This window comes from Ovis aries, chromosome 25 (genome assembly GCF_016772045.2).
Source record: "Ovis aries strain OAR_USU_Benz2616 breed Rambouillet chromosome 25, ARS-UI_Ramb_v3.0, whole genome shotgun sequence".
NCBI lineage: Eukaryota > Metazoa > Chordata > Mammalia > Artiodactyla > Bovidae > Ovis > Ovis aries.
Window position 1 is genome coordinate 22,290,548 of NC_056078.1, and position 21,659 is coordinate 22,312,206.

The 21,659-nt window shown below is 36.3% G+C and overlaps 1 protein-coding gene across 8 annotated transcripts in view; it reads right to left on the bottom strand.

Annotated features, from left to right (window-relative positions):
* Window positions 1-21,659, bottom strand: part of CTNNA3 (catenin alpha 3) — a 1,860,557-nt gene that overhangs the window by 719,593 nt on the left and 1,119,305 nt on the right. For all 8 annotated transcript variants that reach the window (XR_009598595.1, XR_009598596.1, XM_004021400.6 and 5 more), the window contains one exon: window positions 18,309-18,401. Coding sequence is in view for 6 of the 8 variants with exons in the window: in XM_004021400.6 (XP_004021449.1) it covers window positions 18,309-18,401 (93 nt within the window). In the remaining 2 variants the exon portion in view is untranslated. The remainder of the gene's footprint in view (window positions 1-18,308; window positions 18,402-21,659) is intronic.

Consider the following 21,659-nt stretch of genomic DNA (forward strand, 5'->3'; position numbering starts at 1 on the left):
CCGACCGAGGGATCGAACCCAGATCTCCTGCATTGTAAGCAGACGCTTTACCCTCTGAGCCACCAGGGAAGCCCCATATGGTTCCTAGACATATGATTGATTACAGGTAAGAGAGGAGCTTGGCGGGCTACAGTCCACAGGGTTGCAAAGAATTGAACATGACTGAAGTGACTGAGTACACACACAATTTTCATTTAATTCTCAAGGTAAAATTCTTGGAAGAAAGTCACAGATATTTCCCATATAGTTAAATAATCTAGTACTGACATAATTCATTTCAGACTTGTACTTAAAGCGTTATATTTGAATCAGTTCTGATGAGATGGATGAAACTGGAGCCGATTATACAGAGTGAAGTAAGCCAGAAAGAAAAACACCAATACAGTATACTAACACATATATATGGAATTTAGAAAGATGGCAATGACGACCCTGTATACAAGACAGAAAAAAAGACACAGATGTGTATAACGGACTTTTGGACTCAGAGGGAGAGGGAGAGGGTGGGATGATTTGGGAGAATGGCATTCTAACATGTATACTATCATGTAAGAATTGAATCGCCAGTCTATGTCTGACGCAGGATACAGCATGCTTGGGGCTGGTGCATGGGGATGACCCAGAGAGATGTTATGGGGAGGGAGGTGGGAGGGGGGTTCATGTTTGGGAACGCATGCAAGAATTAAAGATTTTAAAATTAAAAAAAAAAAATAGTGTGACCAACCAACTGTTTTAGCAGTAACATTACCTTCTGAATTGCATAGTAATATCTTAAGTTCTGAAGCTGTTTATCTACTCTGTGTAGTTAAGATCACTTAAATGTTAATTGGGGCTTCTCAGGTGGCTCAGTTGGTAAACAATCAGCCTGCAATTCAGGAGACCCAGGATAGACTCCTGGGTTGGGAAGATCCCCTGGCCAAGTGAATGGCAACCCCTTCCAGTATTCTTGCCTGGGAAAACCCATGGACAGAGGAGCCTGGTGGGCTATAGTCCTGAGGGGTTGCAAAAAGTAGGACACAGCTCAGCAACTAACACTTTCACTGTTCAAGTGTTAATCACCTGTAAATCTGTAAATCCCTGTTAATCACCTGTAAATATCTTATTTACCACTTACCAAAAATTTGCTATAGGTCCTATTCATATTTAGCCATGCTGGCAAAATCCTTCAAGTGAGGCTTCAACAATATGTGAACTGAGAACTTCCAGATGTACAAGCTGGATTTAGAAAAGGCAGCGAAATCAGTGATCAAATTGCCAACATCTACTCATCTACACAGAGAAAGCAAGGAAATTCTAGAAAAGCATCTACTTCTGCTTCATTGACTACGTTGAAGAGTTTGACTCTGTGGAACACAATAAACTGTGGAAAATTCTTAAAGAGATGGGAATATCAGACCACCTTATCTGCCTCCTGAGAAACCTGTATGCAGGTCAAGAAGCAACAGTTAAAATGGGACATAGAACAATGGATTATTTCAAAATAGGAAAGGAGTATGTCAAGGCTATATATTGTCACCCTGCTTATTTAACTTATATACAGAGTATATCATGTGAATGCTGGGCTGGGTGAAACCCAAGCTGGAATCAAGATTGCTGGGAGAAATATCAATAACTTCAGATATGCGGATGAACACCACTCTCATGGCAGAAAGTGAAGAGGAACTAAAGAAAAAAATTGCTTAAAATTAAACATTCATAAAATGAAGGTCATGACATCTGATCCCATCACTTCATGGCAAAGAGATGGGGAAAAATGGAAACAGTGACAGACTTTATTTTCTTGGGCTCCAAAATCACCACAGATGGTGACTGCAGTCATGAAATTAAAAGACTCTTGTTCCTTGGAAGGAAAGTTATGACAAATATAGACAGCATATTAAAAGGCAAATACATTAGTTTGCCAACAAATATCCGTATAGTCAAAGCTATGGTTTTTCCATTAGTCATGTATTGATGTGACAGTTGGACCATAAAGAAGGCTGAGAGCCAAAGAATTGATGCTTTCAAACTGTGGTGCTGGAGAAAACTCTTGAGAACCCCTCGGACTGCAAGGAGATCAAACCAATTAATCTTAAAGAAAATCAACCCTGAAAATTCACTGGAAAGACTGATGCTGAATCTGAATCTCCAATACTTTGGCCAACTGATGTGAAGAGCTAACTGGTTGGAAAAGACCCTGATGCTGGCCAAGACTGAAGGCAACAGGAGAAAGAGGCAACAGAGAATGAGATAGTTGGATGACATCACTTACTCAATGGACATGAGTTTAAATAAACTCCCAGAGATAGTGAAGGACATGGAAGCCTGGTGTCTGCAGTCCATGAGGTTACAAAGACTCAGACACAACTTGGCAACTGAGCAACAACAACAAATACTTAGTCATGAGCCTGAGCTCACTGAATAAAGGCATAATTTAGAGAACATTGCTAAAAGTACTGAAACATATAATGTACTATATGTAGATTCTGGAGATGAAAAGCAATATTGTAAAATTAATTGGAAGGTAAAGGTATGGTAGGACTCTACTAAAAGTCTGCAAAGTGGGGTTTCCTATTTTTTTTTTTTTTATTTTCCATGGTTAGGTTTACTTTCCAATGCCTAAGGAAAAAAAAAAAAACCCTAGAAATATATCTTCCAGCCCCACTTTCTCCTCCTTCCCCACAAAGCTACCAGAACCTCTCTTATTAAGATCACTGCTGACTTCCTCATCTCCAACCCCTCCAGGGTCTTGTCAGTACTCATTCCACTGGAATAATATGGAGCATGTTGCAGTACTGTCCACCTAATTGACCAGCCATGCTTCTAAAATCTCACCCATTCCTGAATTTCCGTTTTTATTTTGTTGATTATTCTTTCTCAAGTTCCTCTTCTTCTCTCCTGGATACGTTTTCTTAAGGTTCTGCCTTTGATCCTTTTATTTTCTCTTGTTCTATAGCAGATGAATCCTACACGAATGGCTCTAATCATCACCTGTATATGAATGGTCATCATATTTAGCTGTAATTCCTCAAGTTCTTATCTGTGTTGATTGATATAATCTCAACCTTATGTTAAGAATACCTTAAATACCTTTAAAGTACTACGTGGATGTTCAGCTAGCACTTTATATTAATTCCTGCTTGAGAGTGACTCCTCTTTCCTCATATTTCTAATTTCTCCTAAGAGAACCACTATCCTCCCAGGCAGGCTTTTCAGCTAGTTCAGTAGTAAAGAATCCACCTACTGGTGCAGGACACATGGGTTTGATTGCTGGATCGGAGAGATTCCCTGGAGAAGGGCCTGGCAACTCACTCCAGTATTCTCACCTGGAAGATCCCACAGACCTCTGAGGAGCCCGGCAGACTATAATCCATGGGCTCACAGAGAGCTGGACATGACTGAGGGCTGAACATGCACACACACACACATCCTCCCAAGTAGAAGCCAAAACCATCAAAATTATCTTCTTTGCCTCCATCATCACCATCATCAAAGCTGTTTTCAATTTCTGGTCAATATATTTAGTCCATTTATAATTTTCCCATCTATAATTTTGTATTCTCATGTCTCATTCAGATCATTACTTCTATATATGATATTCAATAACCTTTCAACTGGTCCTGCCTAAGCTTTTTGCTACTCAGTTGACATACAGTTTTCAGGATAATGCCTAGGAAGCAAACCCATGATGATGTCACTCTCCTACTCAAAACTGGTAATCATTTGCTACACTCTACTATATTTCAAAACTAAATTCTTTCACTTGACCATGAGGGCTACAACCTTTGCTTCAACTGTGGACCCAGACTCTCCCTTTTCCAAAGGCTATGCCCTGCAACTTGTTCTCACATGAGGCAATATCTCCTGGAAAACACTTGGATGCGTGAGGAGGCATTTCTGGTGATCACAAAGGCTTGACTGGGGGAGGTGATGGATGTGGATCCACTGCCCTTGATTCTGAGTTTTCTGCCACACAGAACCCCATTACAGTGACTGTCCCTACAACAAAGTATTCTTCTACCTAAAATGCCCAGAGCTCCCATGATGACACAATGTGGCATAGACAGATTCAGTTACTTACTTTTTTCAATTTCTGTTATATACTTTTCCATCTCCTCTGCTTAGAATGCCCTTTTCACATTTTCCCAAATGTTCAAATCTGTTCATCCTTTAAGACCTATAGAAAATGTCACTTTTCTGAGTTCTCCCAGAATTCCCTGACATGCATCTCTAGCTCCCACAGCATTTCATGTATTCTCTAACACAACTTTGTTTCTGCCTGGATAATATGTTTTCCCTTTTCATTGGAAATGTAATATAGTAAAGCTCCATCTTTTTTTTTCCTTTCCTTTATAGTTAGTACATTGTGGAGATTTGTAAAGATCCTTTATGCTAACGTGCCTAATATTACAGCATATACCATAAGCATAAATGAAGGCTCCAGTACAGTCTCCGGTTTGTGAATAATTCTGAAATTGTTGCCTCTGTCTTTACTTCAAATCACTATCAGTTCTGGCTACTTACTTTTAAACCATTGTCTAACTTTGACTCTATGTCCCCAGTAAAATGTAATGACTATGACTTCTCAGTTATAATTTTTTGTATCATCTTCCAGGACAACATAACTTCATATTTTCTTAGAAAAAGCCCTACCTGGTTGAACCCAGACCTCATTCCTGAGAACTGTTTTAGTGGATAAGCATGAATCCTGACTCTGCTCCTTGTTTGCTCTCATTTCATGGATGCTCCTGGTAAATGGTCACCAAATATTTGTTGAATTAAGAGATCCTTGGAGTGAATAAAATGCTAACTGTGTATTCAGGACAGGATTTAGAACAATGATACCACAAAAACATAGAACTGAATTTCCAGACTTTAAGCAACAGTATTCAGGTAGCTTTTTCAGGCACGGTTTTACCACATAAATTTCACAGCATTGCAGAGAAGAGACTTATCCTAGGCTTCCAGTCTGAAGTCACCCTAGGCAGTCTTAAGAATCAACAAGCCAGTCATAATCAGCTTTTAAAAGATGATTGCCTCATTTTAGCCTTTTTAATAGCCTTATCTCACTTTTGGTTTCTAAAATCTTACATATTTTTTCTACAGAGAAAAGAAATAAATTAAGTATAATTGCAAGAGTTCTGTCACAACTCCCATAGGTACACTCTGGGATTTTTAAAGAATATGATAATTCTACATTGATTATTTGAGTCCTATATTGTTTAGTTGCAAACAAAACATTCATCATCATCACCTACAAGAAAATGGAAGAAAATGTATCTATTTCCCTAGAGCATGATATTTAGAAAATTAAGTGCTTTCATTTCATAGATATGACAGCTTCTCAATCGCAAAAACAACAACAACAAAACCATACAAATTAGGACTGGCTTTTCTGCTTGAAAGTGATAGCACAATGCCCTTCCTGAAACATGTACTGAATACAGCAACGCATCAAAACTTAATCAGAACAAGCTGCTGCTATAACAGAATAATCCTGTCCATGCAGAAACAGATAATGCCAGTTACTTCACATTACTTGCACTTCAAGCAGACAAAGCGTCATACTGGTACCTTTTATCACTTCGGTTAGAAATGATTAGAAATTGGGAGTCTTTGCACCCAGAGAGCAAAGAAGTATGAAGAACAGTGCTGGCTTTCAGTATTTGCCTGCCGATGTCTACAATGCAAAATAAGTTCATGCAGATATAATCATTCACTCCATTAATATGTCCTGAGTAGCTACTATGAGTAAGGCATTAGGATATGTCAGGGGATCAAAAATTCCTACCCTTATGGAGGTTTTATTTTTCCATGTTTATATATAAATGCAGGTGCTCTTCAGTGCACACCCTCCCCCAGGTCCTTGGTCTCTTCAACCTTCACAGACTTCTGTGTCTGGGGCAATCTTGACTTTCCTCCCTACTTTTCAATATACCTAATAGTTAGATCTGATAGAGTGCCTGAAGAACTACAGATGGAGGTTCATGACATTGTACAGGAGGCCATGATTAAGACCATCCCCAAAAAAGAAATGCAAAAAGGCAAAATGGTTGTCTGACAAGCCCATAATAGCTGAGAAAATAAAAGAAGATAAAGGCAAAGGAGAAAAGGAAAGATATACCCATTTCAATGCAGAGTTCCAAAGAATAGCAAGGAGAGATAAGAAAGCCTTCCTCAGTGATCAGTGCAAAGAAATAGAGGAAAATAATAGAATGGGAAAGACTAGAGATCTCTTCAAGAAAATTAGAGATACCAAGGGAACATTTCATGCAAAGATGAGCACAATAAAGGACAGAAATGGTATGGAACTAATACAAGCAGCAGATATTAAGAAAAAGTGGAAAGAATACACAGAAGAACTATACAAAAGAGATCTTCAGAACCCAGATAATCATAACAGTGTGATCACTCACCTAGAGCCAGACATCCTAGAATGTGAAGTCAAGTGGGTCTTAAGAAGCATCACTATGAAAAAAACAGGTGGAACTGATGGAATTCTGGTTGAGCTATTTCAAATCCTGAAAGATGAAGCTGTGAAAATGCTGCATTCAATATGCCAGCAAATCTGGAAAACTCAACAGTGGCCACAGGACTGGAAAAGTTCAGTTTTCATTCCAATCCCAAAGAAAGGCAGTTCCAAAGAATGTTCAGACTACCACACAATTGCACTCATCTCACACACTAGCAAAGTAATGCTCAAAATTCTTCAAGTAAAGCTTCAACAGTACATGAACCGTGAACTTCTAGATGTTCAAGCTGGTTCAGAAAAGGCAAAGGAACCAGAGATCAAAATGCCAACATCCGCTAGATCATTGAAAAATCAAGGGAGTTCCAGAAAAACATCTACTTTTGCTTTATTGACTATGCCAAAGCCTTTGACTGTGTGGATCACAATAAACTATGGAAAATTCTTAAAGAGATGGGAATAGCAGACCACCTGACCTGCCTGCTGAGAAATCTGTATGCAGGTCAAGAAGCAATAGTTAAAAATGGACATGGAACAGGCTGGTTCCAGATCAGGAAAGGAGCACATCAAGACTGTATGTTGTCACCCTGCTTATTTAACTTATATGAAGAGTACATCATGTGAAATGCTGGTCTGTATGAAGCACAAGCTGGAATCAAGATTCCCGGGAGAAATAATCAATAACCTCAGATATGCAGATGATGCCACCCTTATGGCAGAAAGTGAAGAAGAATTAAACAGCCTCTTGATGAAAGTGAAAAGGAGAGTGAAAAATTTGGCTTAAAGCTCAACATTCAGAAAACTATATCATGGCATCCAGTCCCATCATGTCATGGCAAACAAATGGGGAAACAATGGAAATAGTGAGAGACTTTATTTTGGAGGGCTCCAAAATTACAGATGGTGACTGTAGCCATGAAATTAAAAGATGCTTGCTCCTTGGAAGAAAACTATGACCAACGTAGACAGCATATTAAAAAGCAGAGACATTACTTTGCCAACAAAGGTCCGACTAATCAAAGCTATAGTTTTCCAGTAGTCATGTATGGATGTGCGAGTTGGACTATAAGGAAAGCTGAGCACCAAAGAACTGATGCTTTTGAACTGTGGTGTTGGAGAAGACTCTTGAGAGTCCTTTGGACTGCAAGGAGATCCAACAAGTCCATCCTAAAGGAAATCAGTCCTGAATATTCATTGCAAGGACTGATGTTGAAGCTGAAATTCCAATAGTTTGGACACCTGATGTGAAGAACCGACTCATGCGAAGAAAAGACCCTGATGCTAGGAAAGATTGAAAGTGGGAGGAGAAGGGGACCTCAGAAGATGAGATGCTTAGATGGCATCACCGACACGATGGACATGAGTCTGAATAGGCTCCGGGAGTTAGTGATGGACAGGGAAGCCTGGAGTGCTTCAGTCCATGGGGTTAAAAAGAGTTGGAGATGTCTGAGCAACTGAACGGAACTGAATATACAGCCCTTTTGAAAAGTAATTATAGATTTTCAATAAGCAATTCATGGAAATATATCCCTAAGCATATGACTGAAAATAAACTAGATGCCTTTACAAACTGTTTTAGCTCTGTCTGGTCACTGGGCAGCATTTGATGAAAGGGACAAATGGAAGAAGGCACAGCAAAACTCTATCAGATATTGATTCAATCAGAACAGAGTTTCAAAAACTTAACTAGATTTTGGAAAATTAAGCACCTGTTTTGAGTTTGCCCAATTGTAAGTGTATTCACTATAGGGGAAATTACTCACAATTTCACCATGCTCTTGGCTAATTAACAAATCTTATTTAAAACCATCTAACACCTCTACATCCAATAAACCAAAAAACATTCTCTTTCCAACATCTTTGACAAGGAATAACCTACTTGGCTTATGTTTAAAGATCACTTTCATTGATTAGATAATAGCTCAACTCTGTCTTAAAGCAACTCTTTCTTTTTCTACCTAGCCCTTAAACTGCAGGGCCTGAACTCACACAGTATTCTGGACTTGGACATTCCTGTGCCATGTACACTGGGAATTTTCTCATATTCCACAAGCTAAGCACCATAATCATTTTAAAGCTATAAGATGGTCCTCATGTCATGCCACTGACTTATATAGTCATGTCAGCTATAGTATATGTATATATAAGTATATACTACATGCTTACATAGTATGTGTCAATGTGTTTGATGAATATCAAAGTAGGAGATACATAAATTTTGAATAAATTTTACTTGAAAAAACTGAACTCTACTGACCTGATTTCACTATAGACCATGAAAATGCTTTTGATGGACCAGTGTTTAAAATTCATTGAACTAGATAACAAATGTCCCTTTCAACTCCTGATGCTCCAGGTGCCTTTAGATAAGTAATGTTTTTTTCTATCCGCTTGTGCAATAGATTTTATTTAACCTAAGGCCCTGATTCTATATTTACCCTTATTAAATTTTAGCTTATGAGTTTTCAAACATTAGTCCAGATTATCAACATGTTTTAGAACCATGAATTCTATTTTTCTCACATCTGTGTCATCAGCAAATATAAAATGTATACTTTCAAATTAAACTTCCAAGTTACTTGTTAAAAATGGAACAAGATTTTAGATTTATCCTTCCACCAGGTTAAGTTCCCAGATTAAGTTTCTCTTCTTTATATAAAAGAGAGATTCATTAGAGGATCTCAAGATTGGGCAATAGAAATGTGTGTGTGTGTCTGTGTCTGTGTGTGTGTGTGTGTGTCTGTGTGTGTGTTCAGTCACGTCTGACTATTTACAGCCCTATGGACTGTAACCTGCCAGGCTCCTCTGTCCTTTGGATTTTCCAGGCAAGAATATTGGAGCAGGTTGCCATTTCCTGCTCCAGGGGATCTTCCTGACCCAGGGATGAAACTCTCGAGTCCCTTGCATCTCCTATATTGGCAGGATTCTTTACCACTAGCAACACATGGGAAGCCCCATTAGAAGTCCTGTAGGCCAACTTCTTATCCTCTACATTGTCTAAATATCACTCTCCTTATATTTAAATGTCTGTGACATTGAGAAACTCCAAATCCCTCTTTCTCAACAAAGTTCAATTTCTTCCAGGGCAGTTCCTGTAGAAAAATCATTCTATATTGGGACAAAATTTTTATATTTCTAGCTCATGTTCATAGGTTGTAGTTCTGTCCCTTAGGGACCTTCAGAACAAGTCTTTCACATCAGAGCCCTTTGAAGATTTGATGATAGTGATCATGTTTCTCCATGTCTTAACCTTTTCCTGGCTAAAAATTCCCTGTTGCTTTTATGAGTTTTTTGTACAGCATAGTTTCAAGTCATGTCACCATTTCAGATATTCTCTGCTAAATTTCCTCCAGGTGACAGTCTTTTCAAAGTATGACATCTGTAACTGGGCAAAATATTACAGTTGTAGTTCTCTAGACACAGTAAAAACCAAGATGATCCAATTCACTGAAACCTAGGTGAATTCAATGGTATTTAGCAAACAGGAACTAAATGGAGCCCCATCATCAGCTCCTTCTGCCCTGTGTTTTCTCAACATGACTTATTCCAAAATTAATATTACTCAGCCATTAAAAAGAATACATTTGAATCAGTTCTAATGAGGTGGATGAAACTGGAGCCTATTATACAGAGTGGAGTAAGCCAGAAAGAAAAACACCAATACAGTATACTAACACATATATATGGAATTTAGAAAGATGGTAATGATAACCCTCTATGCGAGACAGCAAAAGAGACACATGTATAGAATGGACTTTTAGACTCTGTGGGAGAGGGAGAGGGTGGGATGATTTGGGAGAATGGCATTGAAACATGTATACTATCAGGTAAGAAATGAATCGCCAGTCTATGTTCGATACAGGATACAGGAGGCTTGGAGCTGGTGCACGGGGATGATCCAGAGAGATGATATGGGGTGGGAGGTGGGAGGGGGGTTCAGGATTGGGAACTCATGTACACCCGTGGCTGATTCATGTCAATGTATGGCAAAACCAATACAGTATTGTAAAGCAAAATAAAGTAAAAATAAAATTTTTAAATAAATAAATAAATAAAAGGAAATCAGTACTGAATGTTCATTGGAAGGACTAATGCTGAAGCTGAAACTCCAATACTTTGGCCACCTAATGCGAAGAACTGACTCATTGGAAAAGACCCTGATGCTGGGAAAGATTGAAGGAGGGAGGAAAAGGTGACAACAGAGAATGAGATGGTTGGATGGCATCAGCGACTCAATGGACATGAGTTTGAGCAAGCTCATGAGTTGATAAAGGACAGGGAAGCCTGGTGTGCTGCAGTCCATGGGGCTGCAAAAAGTTGGACAAGACTGAGCAACTGAACTGAATTGAATATTAAAAGTTGGTTAGGTTTTCCTTCAAAATTAAGAAAATATCTATTTCTGGTTAAAAACTTAGAATCCTTAAATAAATAAAGTGAAATGTGAAAGTATTCCTCCTGTTCTATATATCTAGTCTCACTTCTTGGAAGTAAACACTACTAAAATTTTCATGAGAACCTTTTGAAAAATGTCCTACAAGTACATAAACATATGGCTCAATCTTCTTTTTTTTCACATAAGTGGGAAGTATAATACTCATCGGAAATGTACCTTTTTCAGTTATCTTGGGTATCTTCCATACCAAAATACATATTGAGCTGACATTACTTTAAACGACTTTTAATATTCTCCACTAACAGATATTTAGGTTGGCTCTAGCTTTGCCATTGCAGATAACAAACTTTGCTCATAACAAACAAATAAACCTTGCTCATAACAAACTGGTGTGCCAGAGTGGTAGGGATGGGGGGACAGGCAAAATAGGTGAAGGGGATTAAGAGGTACAAATATCCAGCCGTAAAAATAAATAAGTCACAGGGATATGTTGTATAGCGCTGCAGTTCATGGAGTCGCAAAGAGTCGGACATGACTGAGTGACTGAACTGAACTGAACTGATATAGTCAATAATATTGTAACAACTCTGTGTGGTGATAGATGGCAGCTAGATTTATTGCAGTGATCATTTGATAATATACAAAAATATCCCATCACCATTTTTGCACCTGAAGTTAATATTCTATATCAAATTTAATTCAATTTAAAAAACCGTAAAAAAGAACTTGCTTAAGACTTGTGCGTGTGCACTCATGGGTCTGTACTATAAATTTCTAGAAGTGGAATAATGAACCTAAATGTATATGCATATTTTATTCCAATAGATATTGTCAAAATGGATCTTATACACATATACACATTTACAAACATGCATAGACATAACACATATACATACATACACACAACATATAATTGGGGATGTACCCCAGGCTCACTAACTCTGAATTTCAGGGTATACTATATAAAAAAAACACAATATAAAAAATAATTTTGCAGTACAGAGGTAGAGAATAAATTAGAACTTGTTCTGTGATGAAAAAAAATTTGTTGTATTAGTCTTTTCTGACTGCTAAATCACATTGTTGATTCATACTGAGATTACTATCAACAAAATTTCTAAGCCTTTTAGACAGTAAATATTTACTAAGCTATGTTCACTCCATTATTTATTTTTAGATTTCTTTTATAGTGCCAAAAATATATGGTTTAATATTTTACCTATTCAGTATTCAGTTCAGTTCAGTCGCTCAGTCATGTCTGACTCTTTGCTGAATATAATAATATTCAGTCCATATTTTGAATATGCAAATTCTTTATGACCAGACTCTTTCAGCTAATATAGACCCTTTACCTTCTAATTTTCAACTGAAAAAAATTAAGACCATAATTATAAAATTTTATCCAAATCACTAGTGAAATACTGAAATGAGCTAGGCCAAGGGCAGATTGCACCCCAGCAGTAGAGGTTAGCAACTATACATTAATCAGCCATTTTAACAGTTTATTTTTTATCAGTTACAACTCAAACTAATTATAAGGTAATTTTTTACATTGTTGAAAAGAGAAAGATATGCCTAAAAGATGTTGCAAAAATTCTTGTTCTGGTCTATGAATATAAAATGATTTAATATTCTAGAAACCCTGCCCATATATTGGACAAATAGTTATTGAGCATCCAATATATGCTGCATTTCTGTTAGGTATGTGGGATACAGGTAGTGAACAAGAAACAATAAATCACTGCCTTCATAAACTTTATATATGAGAGTGTACAATGTACAATAAAAAACTAACAAAATAATATAAAATATAATACCAAATTATAGTAGAGACTTTAAAAGAAATAAATATGGTGACATGATAGGTAACTTAGAGAGGCTGATGTCTGAGATGATATTTGAGCCCAGTTTTCACAAATTGAACATAACAGAAGCTGTCCATATGGCCATATGAAAAAGCAAACTGGGAAATTACCAAGTGTGAACTTCCTCAGGTGGTAAGAGGCTTATTGTGTTCTAGAAACAGAAAGGCCAAAGTGCAGAGATCGAACGCATGCAAAGGAAAATAATATGAAGTAGAGTTGACAGTTAGGGAGTACAAATTTCATGTAAGTCTGAATAACTCATTAAATGAACTTTGCATTTTATTGTATAGGGCTAAGGAAAGCAACGGCTATGCTAAACATTTTTAAAATCGGGTTTTTATATGGAAAGTAGATTAGAGAGACGTAAGTATGAGCATGGAAACCATGTAGGATATTTCTGTAGTCAAAGATAGAAATGATGAGGCACAGACTATGATATTTTTCATCCTGTTGACAAACAACATGAAGAAAAGTATATAGATTCAAGACAAATATTTTTGGTGAAACTTATAGGGCTTGTTAATGGATTAAATAGGAAAACTAGCCATTAGATATATTAAAATATGAGTTTCACTAGGACAAGAGTTTTGACTAATTTAATTTACTGTTTACTCCCCAGCTGCACAAATGACACCTACTACATAGCATATGTTCGATAAATATTTACTGCATTAAAAAAAAAAGAAAGAAAATCTCTAGGTTTTTCCTCAGAGAAACTCGATAAAAGGCCATGCTGTTAACTAAAATCAGTAAGACTGAAGAAAAGCAAAATGAGGCGGGGATGTAGTTAGTAGGGGTTTCATTTGGCTATTTTAAGTTTTAGATGTCTTCTAGGCATAAATGTGGAGATGTAAAGGGAAAATTAAATATTTGAGTCTGGTCTTCAGGAAAGTTTTCTGGCCTATTGAGAAAAATTGGGATGCCATCAAAATATAGCCATGGACTTTATTGTAATTAATAATAAAAGGAATATTAAAGAGTCTCTGAAGGACATTTATAAAAAAGATCTGATTATGGGGATATATAAAACATGTTTATTAATGGAAATATTTAATATCTTGAAGGAGCCACTTTTCCCTAAAATAACCTAAAATCTAAAACATTTTAACAATTTCAATAAAAAATTATAATATGTATTTTTATAGAACTTTGTAAGTGGATACTTAAAGTTACATAAAAGAGAAGAGCAGAACAGTAATACTTTAAAGAAAGAAACAAGGCATCTAAAATTGACTAGATGATATCAAGATGTAACCAAAGGTCACAATTAAGACTGTAACTCTCCCTGACACCAAAACCAAAGATATAACACATGCACACAAAAATTATAGGCTAATGCCATTGATGAACATAGATGCAAAAACCCTCGACTAAACATTAGCAAAGCAAATTCAACAATACAATAAAAAGATCATATACTGTGAGCAAGTAGGATTTATCCCAGTGATGAAAGATGGTTCAGTATTGTCAAACAATCAATGTGATATACCACATTAACAAACTGAACAGTAAAAATCATATGATCATCTCAATAGATGTAGCAAAAGTTTTTTACAAAATTCAACATTTATGATTAAAAAATCCAAAAAAGTGGGTATAGAAGGAATGCACCTCAAAATACTAAAGGCCATATATGAAAAACTCACAGTCAACATCATATGCAATGTATGAATAGCTAAAAATATTTCCTCTAAGATCAGGAATAAGGATGCACACTCTTGCCATTTTTATTAAACATAGTTTGGAAGTAATAGACACAGCATTCAGACAGGAAAAGGAAATGAAAGGACTCTAAATTTTAAGGCAAAAAGTAAAACTGCCACAGTTTACAGACAATAAGATCCAATATGTGGAGAGTCCTAAAGATGCTACAAAAATCTATGTGTAATTCATGAGTGAATTCAATAAAGTTTCAGGATATAAAATTAATATACAGAAATCAGTTGTGCTTCTATGCACTAACAACAAACTAGAAAGAGAAATTAAGAGAATAATCCAATTTATAATTGCATGACAAAGTATAAAATATTTAGAAATAAATCTAAAGAGATAAAAGACTCTTATTAGGAAAACTATAAAACACTGACAAAGGAATTGAAGGAGACACAAAGAGATGACTCTCCAATATATTTATATATCATGTTCTTGGAGTGGAAGAATTAATAGTGTTGATAAAGTGACCATATTACCCAAGGCAATCTACAGATTTGACATAATTAATACCAAAATACCAGTGACATTTTTCACAAAACTAGAACAAATAATTCATTTGTATGGAAACACAAAAGAGTCCAAATAGCAAACATAATCTTGAGAAAGAACAAAGCCAGAGACATCATTCTTCCTGATTTCAAACTATATTACAAAGCACAGTAGTCAAAACAGTATGGTACAAAAACAGACAAAACTTACAAACATACAACATACAAAAACAGGCATATAAGTCAGTGGAACATAGAAAAGAGCCCAGAAAAAAAAATTACACTTACGTGGCAATTAATCTACAAGAGGAGGGGCAAGAATATACAGTGTGGAAAAGTATACCCTTTTTAATAAGTTGTATTGGGAAAACTGGACAGCTACTTGCAAAAGAATGAAGCTGGACTATTTTCTCACATAAATTCAAAATGGATTAAAGACTTAAATGTAAGACCCAAAACCATAAAACTTCTAGGAAGAAAAAATGTAGGCAGGATGCTCTTTGACATCAGTCTTGGCAATATTTTGGGGATATATATTCTCAGGTAAAGAAAACAAAATCAAAGATAAACAAATGAGACTACATCAAACTTAAAAAGCTTTTGCACAGTTAGGGAAACTGTCAACAAAATTAAAAGCTACATACTGAATGAGAGAAGATACTTGCAAACAAAATACTCAATGAGGGCTTAACATTCAAAATATACAAAGAACTCGTAAGACTCAACATCAAAAAAGAAAGAAAGAAACAACCCAATTAAAAATAGGTAAAGAACTTGAATAGATTTTTTTTTCAAAGAAGTATCCAGATGGCCAACAGGCACATGAAAAGATGCTCAGTATCACTAATCATCAGGGAAATGCAAATTGAAGTCATGAGCTATCACTTTGCACCTGTTGTAATAAGTGTAGGCAAGGACATAGAGAAAAAGGACCCCTTGTGCATTATTTGTGGGAATGTAAATTGGTGTAGCCACTATGAAAAACAGTAGGGGGGGTGTTCCTCAAAAAATTAAAAATAGAACTACCAAATGATCCAGCAATTCCACTTCTGGGATTTTATCCGAAGAAAACAAAAACATTGGTTTAAAAAGATATATGTGAGAATTCCCTGATGGTCCAGTGGTTAGGACAACACTCTTTCACTGCTGAGGGCATGGGTTCAGTCTCTGGTTCAGGAAGTAAGATCCCAAAAGCCACAGCACAGCCAGTTTTTTTTTTTTTTTTTTAATTTTAAAAAAAGAAAAGATATAGGCATCCGTATGGGCTTCCCTGGTGGCTCAGAGGTTAAAGCGTCTACGTGCAATGAAGGAGACCTGGGTTCAATCCCTGGGTCAGGAAGATCCCCTGAAGAAGGAAATGGCAACCCACTCCAGTATTCTTGCCTGGAGAATCCCATGGACGGATGTGGGCTACAGTCCGCAAGGTCGCAAAGAGTCGGACACAGCGGAGCAACTTCACTTTCACTTTCATGTTCATTGCAGCATTATTTATAATAGCCAAGATGTTAAAGCATCCTAAGTGTTTTTATCAATAAATGAGTGAATAAAGAGGATGCTGTGCACACACACACACACACAACACAAACACAATGCAATATTACCCAGCCATAAAAAATTAATTAAACCTTGCCACTGTGATAACATTGATAGACCTGGAAGTAATATGCTAAATGAGATAAGTCAAACAGAGTAAGGTAAATATCACATGATTTCACTTATATATGGAATATAACAAATAAAGTATAATTGGTAAAGGGTCAACTTTTTAATACATACTGAGTATGATAGCCTAGTGGTTACCACTATTTAAAAAATTATATTCAACCTCCTATTAGACATAAACATAAATTTCAGATAAAATAAAGACTTAAATGTTAAATAACAGTATTTACTATTTTAAAAAGAAAATATGGGGACTATGTAACCCTCTTGTTGGAAGAATTTCTTGACAAAGCACAAACCAACACACCATGGCACAGAATAGGTGCTCAAACGTCTAATTAAAAATTTAAAAGATGAATCATATGTTCATATTATAGTTCTTAAAACACTTTAGGATTAAAATATTATATTCAAAGTTAAAGGAAAAGCCACAGTCAACAGAAGATATTTTTAATAAATCTAAGCAGTGCAATAAAAACAAGCAACTAAAAATTGTCAAAGGGTTTAAGCAATTCACAGACTTTGAAAGCCAAATGGTTAATAACTGTTTTCTAAAGTGTTTTCTTGAGTAATCATAAAAGTATAAATTGAAACCAATGAGATATTCTGAATACTATTCAGATTCAAAAGGCATTTCAATAGTGACAGCATCAAGTGTTATCCACAATACGGAGAAACGAAAACTCAATCTACTGAGGGGAATGTGATTCAGCCACTTCGGAGACCTATTGCACAGTTCTGTTCCCTATGGGACCTCATAGAAAACTGACCTCCATTATGAGATCTCAGTTGCTGGTTCCTCTAGATCGTACTTCAGCCAGTTTTCATTTAATCAGCATTAAGTCTAAAGAAGCAGTCACCTTACTATTTCCTAAATATTCTTGCAGATGAAATCATCGGCAAAGCAAGTGAAGAATTTAACACACATTCTGCTTTTAGTAAAATTAGAATTCCAGCAGAAGTCCAGAGACTTGAAATTTCTAATCATTATTATATTTCACATCTTTGCAACTACTGTGGTTTTAATTGGGAAGTAATTATCTACATCACTTGTTGCTTATTCTAAGGCAACGAAGGATTGACCTTATGTGTATCCTCAGTTCAGTTCAGTCGCTCAGTTATGTCTGATTCTTTGTGACCCCATGGACTGCAGCACACCAGGCTTCCCTGTGCATCATCAACTCCCAGAGTTTACTCAAACTCATGCCCATTGAGTTGGTGACGCTATCCAACCATCTCATCCTCTGTTGTCCCCTTCTCCTGTGTATCCTGAATCATAGTTTTGAGATAATTACTCATCTAGAAATAATTCCTAAGCAATATGTTTCTCTTCAGATTTTTAAAAAACTCCTGAATTCCAGACAAGACAATATTTCTTGGCTTTTTTCAAGCTCATGCCTTCTTTTGATAAAAGAGAAAAAAAAAACACATTATTTTCACATGATTTGAGATTTCAAATTAAATAATGACTAAAAATAAATCAGATCTGTTGCAAAAAACACTTCTTTGATTTCAAACTATACCATTCAGAAAATTCTAAGATGGTCTCTCAGGAACTGTTACAAGAACCAGGTGTCAAATAAAGAATGAAATGCTTAGTAAAGAGTAAACTATGACCTTAGGATGAGTCAGTTTATATTTTTAAAATATATATTTTAATATGTTTCCATATGTATGAAAGTCTGAAGCATTACACATAATTTTTTTATAGCTAGTTTAATGAAAGACCGTTATCATACCTGTGGACACAAGGTTTCCAGGTGATTGGCAGCAACTCTGACAATCTTAATCCCATCTTCATTTGTTGACATGGAACAAGCAAGATTTGCCACCTTAAATACAAAATAATGGAAATTATCTCAGACTATCCAGGAAATGCAGAAACATATGTTATCACATAAATGTCACTGGTATCTACTTTATGGAAGCATTCAGAAATCTATTAAATAAAAATAAAGGCCATACAGTAGTGTTTAAAGCTAACAGGAAGACTGGTGAACAAATTTGCAATCCCTGTACAGTCTCTTGGTATCAATATCTAACCCATAATAAGATGCTGCTATGGTTTTTTAATGAGACTGAGAAAAAGTTTATCTATGGATTGAATGCTAATAAATTCTTGGATTCATATGATTGTGGTTTATTTTAAGTTTGTAACTGGTTTATTATTTCCCAGAAGTCTATTATGCATTCTTAAGTTGCATTAAGCATGACTGTATCTTTGTCCATGTTTTATTTAGCATCAAATATGCTACAAAGCTGGGCAAATACAGGATAATTGAATTCTTCTTCCTGTTCTTGATTTTCTACTACAACTTCATAAGCACTATTTGACATTCCAGCAGTCAATTTGATTCACACCCTAATATCCATATTTTTTTATACATTATTGTTTTGAAACACACCGTTTCCCAGGGATATGACTGCCCTTTAAAATAACTGCCTTCATGGCGATGACCTAAGTCCAATGTTCATAAGGATTTTCTTTATACCATGAACAAGTCTTGAGAAAGATTGTGGAGTTCCATCCTTTTCCTTTGAACTTCAGTCTTATTCAACATCCCCCTTGCTAGCAGGTGAGTCTTCATGTACGGAGGCAATGTTTTCTCAGATCTATAAAATATGTCACTGCCTCCATCACTGCAAAGAGATCACTTTCCTAACAATCATTTTCATCATGTTTCAGTTATTATAGACTTTATCACAAGACAGTTTCTACTGATCAAATTCAAAATCCAATCAGTTGCAGAGGAACTTGACTTAAACTGTATGTGTTGGAAGTAAACAACAAACATATCTTTGGATGACTATCTGCAGAATACCAAAAACTGTTACTTACATGGATTTACAGTCTTTGCTTTTTTTTTTTTTTATAGCATTACTTTAAATATGTTGGCAGTGAAACAACTCCTTGGTTTCCATTTACATATAATGAAATGACAGCCATATATTATTTAACTGTGGAATGGCATTGATCACTTTATTAATGTACATGGAAATGGCTTACTTGAAAAGGTCTTTTGTTGGCTTGAAGGTCACAATGCCTCAACTTTCATATCAGCCACATAATTAGCACATTCGTGATTATTTGAAAAGGGCAGTCGTTTCTGTACCCCACTCCATTCTTAAAACCCCACTCACAGAAAGTAAAAATTTAGCAGTTTAATTCCTTTAATAAATTTTATAATAATTTTCACTGTACTTGCAGAAAATAGCTGCCTGTAAATTTGAGCACTGTTTGCTTTAAGTAGAAATATGAAATTATTGGCTCAATCTTTTGGTCAAATAGATGAATGTTGGTTAAACCAAAGTTTAAAAATTACAGAAAGATACTCTATATAGATACTTTTTAAGTTTCTTTAATTTTATATTTAAATATAGTGGATTAACAGTTTTATGTCAGTTTTAGGTGTATAATAAGGGATTCAGTTATAAATGTATCTATTATTTTTTGAATTCTTTTCTCATTTAGGTTATTACAGGACATTAGAGATACCAAGGGAATATTTTATGCAAAGATGGGCTCAAAAAGGACAGAAATGGTATGGACCTAAGAGAAGCAGAAGATATTAAGAAGAGGTTGCAAGAATACACACACACAAAAAAACTGTACAAAAAAGGTCTTCATGACCCAGATAATCACGATGGTGTGATCACTCACCTAGAGCCAGACATCCTGGAATGTGAAGTCAAGTGGGCCTTAGGAAGCATCACTGCGAACAAAGCTAGTGGAGGTGATGGAATTCCAGTTGAGTTATTTCAAATCCTGAAAGATGATGCTGTGAAAGTGCTGCACTCAATGTGTCAGCAAATTTGGAAAACTCAGCAGTGGCCACAGGACCGGAAAAGGTCAGTTTTCATTCTAATCCCAAAGAAAGGCAATGCCAAAGAATGCTCAAACTACTACACAATTGCACTCATCTCACACACTAGTAAAGTAATGCTCAAAATTCTCCAAGCCAGGTTTCAGTAACATGTGAACCGTGAACTTCCAGATGTTCAAGCTGGATTTAGAAAAGGTAGAGGAACCAGAGATCAAATTACCAACATCTGCTGGATCATCAAAAAAGCAAGAGTTCCAGAAAAACATCTATTTCTGCTTTACTGACTAGGCCAAAGCCTTTGACTATGTGGAAATTTGTGAAACAGATGGGAATACCAGACCACCTGACCTGCCTCTGAGAAAACCATATGCAGATCAGAAAGCAACAGTTAGAACTGGACATGGAACAACAGACTGGTTCCAAATAGGAAAAGGAGCTATCAAGGCTATATATTGTTACCCTGCTTATTTAACTTACATGCAGAATACATCATAAGAAACACTGGGCTGGAGGAAGCACAAGCTGGAATCAAGATTGCTGGGAGAAATATCAATCACCTCAGATATGCAGATGATACCACCCTTATGGCAGAAAGTGAAGAAGAACTAAAAGCCTCTTGATGAAAGTGAAAGAGGAGAGTGAAAAAGTTGGCTTAAAGCTCAACATTCAGAAAACAAAGATCATGGCATCTGGTCCCATCACTTCATGGGAAATAGGTGGGAAACAGTGGAAACAGTGGCTGACTTTATTTTTCTGGGCTCCAAAATCACTGCAGTTTGTGATTGCAGCCATGAGATTAAAAGATGCTTACTCCTTGGAAGGAAAGTTATGATCAACCTCGATAGCATATTAAATAGAGACATTGCTTTGCCAACAAAGGTCCCTCTAGTCAAGGCTATGGTTTTTCCAATGGTCATGTATGGATGTGAGAGTTGGACTATAAAGAAAGCTGAGCACCGAAGAATTTATGCTTTTGAACTCTGGTGTTGGAGAAGACTCTTAAGAGTTCTTTTTGGACCACAAGGAGATCCACCCAGTCCATCCTAAAGGAGATCAGTCCTGGATGTTCATTGGAAGTACTGATGCTAAAGCTGAAACTCCAATACTTTGGCCACCTGATGCGAGGAGCTGACTCATTTGAAAAGATCCTGATGCTGGGAAAGACTGAGGGCAGGAGGAGAAGGAGATGACAGAGGATGAGATGGTGGGATGGCATCACCGACTCAATGGACATGGGTCTGGGTGGACTCCGGCAATTGGTGATGG